At 28.3% G+C, this 9,446-nt stretch overlaps 1 protein-coding gene across 5 annotated transcripts in view; it reads left to right on the forward strand.

Annotated features, from left to right (window-relative positions):
* Positions 1 to 4,906, forward strand: part of LOC107448055 (pro-epidermal growth factor) — a 127,109-nt gene extending 122,203 nt beyond the window's left edge. For all 5 annotated transcript variants that reach the window (XM_043040243.2, XM_043040254.2, XM_043040239.2 and 2 more), the window contains exons 5-7: positions 656 to 755; positions 2,225 to 2,315; positions 3,631 to 4,906. In XM_043040243.2, the coding sequence (XP_042896177.1) occupies positions 656 to 755; positions 2,225 to 2,315; positions 3,631 to 3,837 (398 nt within the window). In that variant the 3' untranslated portion in view covers positions 3,838 to 4,906. The remainder of the gene's footprint in view (positions 1 to 655; positions 756 to 2,224; positions 2,316 to 3,630) is intronic.
* The last annotated feature ends 4,540 nt before the right edge of the window (positions 4,907 to 9,446 follow it).

The raw sequence follows: 9,446 nt of genomic DNA on the forward strand, positions 1-9,446 counted from the left end.
TTTTAACTCCGGTTGCGCAAAACTTATGAAACTACCAATGGAATTCATGCTTTGTGATTTTTCTTTTTCTAATAATAATTGTTCAGAATTTTTTCAGTCTATTTTTTTCAGATATTTTTTGTATCAACTCTGTTTTGTAATCTTCGTTCAATCAAATTCCCTTGAGACTTTTACTTTTTGAAAAAAATCACGTTACATGAAATATCAATTAAATTTTACCTTTTTTTTGTTCTAATAACTATTACTTCGAAAAACAACAGAAAATTAAAACATGATTACTGAGGGCGGAAAAAAAACCGTCCGCTAGAAGCCAAAGATTCACAAGCAAAAAAGTGATACTAAAAATTAAATAAAACGACGCTCTAATAATAGACCAAGCGAACTACCTATATGCTTATTAGTACATTAAAGGTCATCGTTATTAGTAGAAAGTTTTGTTTGATTTATTTGCACTTAAAGTAAAATCAATTTTAAATATTGTCATATGCTTTTAATAAATTCTTTCATTTGGTCTGTATGATTTAATAAGCATAACTTGAAACGTCCGCTGAAGTTCCTTATATTACGTTTTTGATGAATTGTATATAAATAGATGTATTTTGTGTGTGTGTTTTTTCTACTTGTAACTTAATTTGTGTTTATTTTATGTTTACAGCCAGCAGAGAGAGAGAGATTCAAACGGCGGGAATCGCTGGTGGAGTGCTAATAATAGTCGCATTCATAGCTTTTATCTATCTCATTATTTATCTAATGAAGTACGTATTAAATGCTTTATTAATATTATTTTTACGCAAAGTTCGATCCTTTATTCTTTTATTACCTATGTAAAATACGCAGATTAATCAATTTTCGCCAAAAAATTTAAAGACAAAAATTATTAAACTATGGTTTGTAATATGGCTTTAAATTAAAATATTCAGTTAGGAAGATTTTATCTAAGCACTTGGAAACGTAAAAAAATTATGTACTTTACGTCTGTTATTTTTGGCTTGTAATGGCGACTGCAGAGAGCCAGTTTTAGTAATCATATGAGTAACGGTGATTGGCAAAAGAAACAATTCAAACAAATCTTTCCCCCAGCAAAAAAGTTGAATTTATTTTATTATGGTTCACGTAAGCAAGAATACAAATACTTATAGTTAGGGAGAATTTAATTAGAATGCATATTTAGTTAAACAGAAATAAATCTAAAAATATCGATTTATAATAGCAGTATATTTAATTAGCGGTAATATTTAACTACACTCGTCTAAGTTAAAGCGTTGTTTTAACTTATGAGAACGTAATATGGCAAAATTAAAAATGAACTTTTAATAATAGTTTGTGATTATGAATTGGTCAACTTGGAATTTAAAGTGGAAATACCAACTTTAATATCCCCCCCCCCTCCGAAATCAATTGAAAACAATTATATTTAAATATCGTTCTATGAAAATCGTTGCCTCGAGCCTTTTCTTACTACACAATATCGATATTTTTATCACTTCCTCACATTAATTAATTATTTTTTGTAAATAAAAATTTTGTCTGTTTTCACAACGAAATAATAATTAGCGGAATTACTAAAGACAACCATTTATTGTATTAGCTCTAACTGAGTATATCCTTGTTCATGAATTCCTTGTTCAGTTTAATAATTAAGTATACATAATTAATTATTAAACTGAGTACATTAGTTGAGGTAATATATAAGTAGTTCATTCCTTAGCTATAAACAAAATCTGTCACCGTCAAAATGCAAATGCTCTCTTTTACTAATGCTGTATTTTCAAAAATATTCAAAGACCTAGTTTATAATAATAATTTTAAAGTATACACAAATTACCGCTAATTTTGTACTAAATTAAAGATATAATTCATAATTTAATTACATAATCTGGTAGATAGATTCAGTAGCGCTTATAAATAAATTATATTTAAAGAATCGAATTTATATATTCCATTTTACCAATAATAATTTTTTTTTTTTTGATAAAAAGAAATGTATCTTAAAATATTTTGTTTGAAAAGGGATTTTCCAGTAAGGTATTACAGTTTTACATTACAATTTTCTAAAAGCCAAATTTTTACAACCTGTTACAATGCAATTTTTTATAGCTTTTTTTACTAAAATTATTTCTAGTCTAACACAGTAATTCAAATGCCCGATTATTTAGCTTTTTAAATGCATATCATGATTTTGGATTTTAGTTAATTTTATTTTTTATTTTTGTTATTTTCGCAGGAAATCGCGGCGGAAGTACAACGCATACTATCCGAAGAGCGTGGAGGAGGGGATCAGCCACTGCCTAGTGCAACAGCATACCCCATCCATGGTAATTCACTTTCAACTATTGCTTGTGTTTTTGATAATTTTTTTGTAGAAAATTGATTCATATTGTTCGCCTAGTAACTATTAGTAAAATTAAAATATTAGTTCTTAAAATATCAAGTCAAGTCTACTTAACCAGAGACTAATTTAACCCGTGGCTACCACTTCATAAGAAGATTCTTAATACCATTTTATCTTGTTAGATTTTTAACATCATTACAAGTTTTACCTCAAAATTATTGGTATTTAAATTAAAGATAAAATTAACTATTTCATGAGAATCAAATTGGGTATTTTTTAAGTAATTGTTTGGGATCTGGAATGTTTTTTAGTCTATTATAACTTATATTACAATTAAAATCTTTACAAAATCTCGAGATTTTTAAAGAGTTTACCGATATGGTACGATAAAGTAAAATTTTTAGATCATCGAGAACAGTATCATGAGAAGGAAAAGTTTTAGAAAACTTTTTTGCATGATATTTCATAAAATGATATATAAGGCTCTCAATCTGCTAAAACAATAGATTGATGTATTATTTTTTCAGTTTTCGGAGTAAAAAAATTGCTTGTATAAATTTAAATTAAAGAATATGTGAATTTATTTAGTTTTTCAATCTTTATTGTTCCGCTTATTCTATGCAGTGGTCTACAAAAAGTATCAAGCTTCTTGAATTTCAGAAGGTTGGAAGATCTGAAATTATTAGTCAAATTATTTATATGTGTCAATTTGCTGATCCATGAAAACTACCAAGAAATAAAAGGTTTTTGATACCATTGATAACTTAAAATAAGACCTTTCAAATAATGCTTTCAGGAGATCAATAATGGGCTCTTCCGAGCAATTCCGAAAAGTTTAATAATAGTTTTTAAACTACGTTACTATTAAATGCGCTTCTAGGGAAATTTAACGCTTTTATTGTAAGCTCACTGGACAAAAAATGATTCACCATTCGAGAAACCGTGAAAACCATCATTTTATGCGAGTTGCCCAGCGATGTTTTGGTCAAGTTTTATTAAGGGATTCTAACTGAAATAACCACTAGTATGAACATGCTTGTTTTATTTTATCATTTTTGGATGATGAAGCCTAGATAATGACTGAGCATTATATGATGGCGAAACAAAATTTTCTGGTTATGTGATTGATATCATATTTCTCAAGTTGAAAACAAATAATGCATATATAAAATTATAGAATGTGAAATTTTTTATTTTATTTTAGTTATTTCATTATTTAATATAATTTTTTTTAAGTATATTAGATCTATAAATGCATTAAAAATTATTTCGCTTACTTAGACGTTCTTAACTTTCAGATTCCTGATGTGAGAACGAAAACGAAACCGTTCCAGTCAGAATCATCAGAGAAGAGCTCCTCGCTATTGCCAGAGGCACTTCAAGTGGCCACCGTCAGCCAATCACCATACCTCGAACACTTTCAACTAAAGAAACAAGAACTTTATTTACCACAAGTTCACTTCTGTTCAAATAGGCAAGAACAATATCATCCACAGAGGCATTGATTAAATCTATTGATGCTATTTGTGCCCATTCTTGGACCATGCTTCTTTCCAACTAGCTTAAGCTGCTTGAATTTATCAGTTTAACAATAACGCTATTATGCATTAGAGAGTGAATTTATTTATTTTGATTGTTGTTACTTACGGAATAGTATCTATGATACGAAAATGTGACTGAAATTAAATTTTAAAATTCGCGTTTATATATATATATGTGTGTGTGTGTATCATATATATACAAAAATTATTACACACGCATTATTCCTATTCCATATCTCGGTGAATAAAAATTTATTTATTACTAAGAAATGATTTGTAAAAAATTATCATTTATCTAAAATTTGAATGTTTGAAATAAATTAACATTCATAGTTTAAATAATACTTTGCCAAAAGTAAAAGGTTTTAGTGTTATATTTTAATAGCGTTCAAACGATTTTCAAGCAGTTTTTTGTTGGGAGGAGAAAATCCAAGATAGTGATTATTGTCTAAGTCAAGTAAAAAAAAAACAATAGGATTAAAAAACTTTGTAAAAAATATTTAATAGTGAGTTCTGGTGGCTAGTCCTCGCTGCGGGCAGCACGGCCCTCCGACCAGTTGTTCCTTTGATGTTGTATTTTTTTTTTTTTTCGAAAGACTAAAAATCTGGATTTCAGCCATATGCGTCACACAAAGATATGAACTTTTACTGCTGAAGGAAATGACAGTACAGAAAATATTTTTGTGATGGACCTAATTTACAGTGACGCCATCTATTGGCTGGAGTGAACACTACAGGGTAGAGCCAAAGTCTTATACTGAAATGGACAGTGAATTTATATTTGTTGACATTATTTTTCTAATTGCTTATTTTTTCACATCAAGTGCAAGTGACTAACGTTTTACGTGTGTGTGAATGTGTGAGAGCTTGAAATGCATAAAGCACTGACAAAGATAATACGTGAATGAATCCTGTATACATTCCAGTCTTTTGTAAAATAGTTTGAAGATTTTAATATAATTTATCCGTTACTTTGTGAAATAGTTTCTATATCTTCTGTAATGGATTATATTAAAGCACTTACTTAAGTAAATGTTGTACGACTCAATTATTTGTGATAATTGTTTGCTTAAAATCTATCAATTAAGAAAATTGTATTTAAAATATACAAATATAAAAATTTCTCTTCGAGTTAAAAAAAAAAGAGGTAAAATTATGCATTGATATCTATTATGCGTCTAGGTTTCGAAATATATTTAAAGTAGTAATTAATAAAGAAAAACTAACCGCTAGTATGGTTAATGATATGAAACTTCCTGATAACATGAGCTTAATTAGGTTTTCAATCAGTTAAAAATTAGTTTTATTTAAAATAATATTTCAATAAAAATAGTTTTATATTATGTTTAAAACAGTTAATAAAGAAATGTTTCATAATATAATATCTTATAATCATGAATAATTGTAGTTGTAAATATTACAATTGCAAATGCTTGATTATTTGCAATAATTACTAGTATTCAGTGATTGGGTACAAATAATGATTTGTAGTTTGAATTAAAGTAATTGATTACAGTGATCAATTAATTGATCTATAATTTTTTGCTTGTAATTTCCTATTACATTATTTTACAACACCTGGTCTTTAATTAATTAAAATTTTAATAGCATGCATGTTATTAATAAATGTTACTTCGTACCAGGAGATTTTTTTTCCTAAAATATAATTTTGAGAAGCATGTTGGTTGAACAAATATTCCACAATGTTTAATCATGTAATTTACTATTACGTTAGCTCAGAACACATTACACTTTAACTCCTAGAAGAGCTGTAGTTTTCAATGCTAACCACAAAGTAAACAAAAAAATGTAAGAATTCAATTAAATAAATTGTTCTACTAGAGCTAAACTAAAATAACTTCAGCAATTTTAGTGTTTTATTTTTTTTTTTAAATTCTTATCCTCAAAGAGTTATGAATTTTTTGATTAAAAATATTGTTTATACTATCTTTTCCATCCGTGTTTGTATGAATTTTATAAAATTGAAGATAGGGTTACAGTGAAAATACTAGGATATAATGGAGAGAAAAAATCTAAAATTGATGATTATTTGTAAACATTTTACAGGTAAAATACATTTTTTACGTCTCGTTTTTGAGTCATTACTTTGCTTCGGTTGCTTAATTAGAAAATTTAAAACATCAGAGAAAGTAAGCATTAATTAACAATGCATTTTTATAAATTAATTTAGTTTTTAATCACTATAAATTTCTAATTTTGATAATTTATTTTTTTTACTCTAAACTTATATGTAATTTAACTAGAATTTGCATCGAAAAAAACTTTTTAAAGAATTAATTTAGATTTTGAACTACAAGGCTTGACAAAAACACAATATTTTATAACGAATTATGACATGATTTATTAAAATTTACGAAGTTAAAAAAGGTGAATTTTTTTTTTATCTCCAAATGGCAATAGTTTATAATTGAGAATCCCCTTATATTTGGTGATTTGAAAATAAACCAATTTACCTAGAATTATATATGAAATTAACCTAGAACCAATAAAGTAACGATAAATAAAAACTATGGTAACCCGAAGGTAACATCATTAAAACAAATAATATCATTGCAACCAGAAATGCGGTTTCAACAACACTGAACAAAAATTATCACTAAACCACGGAGCCCTCTGTTCTAAATTTATAAACTAACCTCTGGTTAAAGAAAAGCCATTTTACTGCATTTAATTTAATCGAAATTTGCATGATTATCTAGAAAATAAAATTATGCAGCTTAAAATAATCGAGTATTGTTACGAACTAAATGCTAAACTACGATACAATTAATTTTACTCACATTTATTAAAATTTTTTAGAGAATACTCCACTATGTTTAGGGAAAACTTCGTTGAAGAATTCAGCGTTGCTGGAAAATTATATCAAATTACTCTTCTGCAACTCAGCAAGAGTTTAACAGTTTTCTCTTGATTTTTCCCCATTACAAAGAACTTGTCTTAGAAGAAATTTTTCCCAAACACTGTCGGGTATTTCTTTGTCAGTAAGTATGTTTGTTACAATTGTTAACAGCAATGCCACATATAAAAAGAACTGCTTTGCTTGAGAGCAACGAAAGAAAGAGAGTTAGTAGCTACAAAACTAATTATAACAAAATTTTCGAAACCATTTCACAATATTAAGATTCATAAGTAATGATTTTTTTTTTACTCATTTATACCTGTCAAACAAATGAGTCTATAAGTAAGTAATAGTAAAAAACAAAAAAGGTATTAAAGAAAACTGGAGACAAATTGCAATAGAATTAAATGTTTTAAAAGATTAGAATGTATAAAAACAATTTTTTAAAAAAAACTGTAACTTTAAATTTTTTAAAAACTTTAAAGTCCTTACATAAAGTAAGACTGTTTATTGTACCATAAAGACTTGCTTATTGTACAAAAAATGTGTCTTCCAAATGTATATATTAATTTGCTTTTTTTTCCTTTTATATTCAAGTTTGCAAGAAAATATTACCTTGAAAAATCATGAATTTTTTTTAAAATGGTCCATGCATATGATTAAAGAATATTTACAATTTCATAACTCAACCAAAATGTTTGTATCAGAATTTTATAGCAATATCTTTGCTATGTAAGGCTTTGTTTGGTAAATTTTCCAGTTGTGTCGGTAATATAGTGAATAAGATTTACTAAGTTTAATTCTGCTCTGGAAAATAAAAGTAGCAATAATTATTGAAGATTTTTATTTACATAAATTTTCTTAAAATATAGAGAACTAAGTGAATAAAAACGTATTAAATCAATGCAGAGTCAAATCAAAAGCATCAGAGGATTGATTTTACTAAATACTAAAATGGCCATGTCGCAGTGTGATATTAATGAAACATGTTTATGATTTTTTTCTTGCCTTATAATGTTAAATTATATTGAAGAAAAAAGTAAATTCTTATAATAATTTTGTTAGTACTTTATCTTCACGTTAAATTTCGTAGCTGGAAAAAATCCCATTACCTGGTTTTAATTACCTTGAATCTTTTGTTAACACAGCAGCGACATTATCTTTAAAATCCTAATTTCATCGGCGAACAAAACGCTTTTTGGACTTCACACTTTATTGACATCTCACTTTTTTTTTCCAGAAAAACAAAATACACTCATAAGGTAGTCCTAATGTATGTTTCAGAAACCTGATCTCTAACTGAGAGGAAAAAGAAAGAAGAAAAACGGAGAACACAAAATAGCAGTTCTGGAGGAAAAAAAAATTTCAGAAATATTCTTCGTGGTGTCAAAATTAGCCATTGATAAAGACGTTTTAACTCGGATATATTTATAGAATAATTAAAGAGCCCGATATCATCAAGAGCATTAAATGAGTAATGAAGTGGCATGCTCATATATTAGAATGAATGAGAAAGATCCAGTAAAAAAAAAAAAAAATGCATCAAAGCCATCACTAGTCGAAAAAGGTTGGTCAAAAACAACAATGGCTCGATTCTGTGGAATCAGATTTTAAAGTGAATGAGATAAAGGATTTGCACTCCAGGTTCAAAAATAGGTTGCTCTGGAGGAATCTTCAGCAAGAGGCCTTGGCCCACCCTGAATTGTCATGCCAATTATGATGATGAAATGGTCTCATTTGCTTTGCTCACATAACACTCCACAGAATTTTTTTCATTTCATTATTAGTATAGAGTAACATGAATTGAAGAATGTAAATAAAAATGATGGATTTTAGAGTAAATATCGGAAATGTTGAAAAAAATTGGTGATAAGCCTAGCTTATATGGGTCGTCTTTATCAAATAAATGTTGAGCAGTGATCATGAATGTTAAACCGTGATTGCTCAGGGGATAAGGGGTTCGCTTTCCAATGAGGTGAACCAGGTTCGAATCACAGCGATGGCTGGTTGATACGAATTCCGCACCCGACTCGCCCCGACCACAGTACTGACGTAAAATATCCACATTGGTAGACAAATCACTGGTTAGAGTGCCCTTACCGTCAGCTAAACGTGGGAAGTTTTCGTGGTACCCCCCCCCCTCCTCCTCATGTAACACAAATACGGGTTTGTTCCATCAAAAAAGCTAATTTCTCCCAATACTTGAACCAAGAGATCGCTTGTTTTCTGGATTGGGCTCAAAATTACAAGGTTACGGAGTTGAACATTGGTAGTCGCTAACCCAAAAATTGGGTCAACTGTTTAGCGACGGTTATAAAATAATTATTACCAATAAAATGGTATGCGTTCATTGTTGATTAAATATAAGGCGTCTATCATAGTAATTTCAAATGGGGAATTTACTCTTCTATCGCCATTTTTATAATGTATTTCAATAAATTTAAGATGCATATGTTTTGGTTTATTGAAAATATAAAACGTGTTTATTGGTAAAGGCGGCATATTTTTTCTGTGATTCCAAATTTTCAGAAGTACTGGGGGTATTCAATTTGGAACCACGCTAACTGTGTGACCAGAAAATCGCAGTTATGTTTACGGCTGCAAGCTTAGTATGTTTTATTTTGTATTTGTCCTCTTTATTAAATTCCCATTTTACTTTTTATAGTTGTTTTATATTTATTGAATTTTCCTTTGGAGAGAAACGAAACAAGCC

This window comes from Parasteatoda tepidariorum, chromosome 10 (genome assembly GCF_043381705.1).
Source record: "Parasteatoda tepidariorum isolate YZ-2023 chromosome 10, CAS_Ptep_4.0, whole genome shotgun sequence".
Lineage (NCBI taxonomy): Eukaryota > Metazoa > Arthropoda > Arachnida > Araneae > Theridiidae > Parasteatoda > Parasteatoda tepidariorum.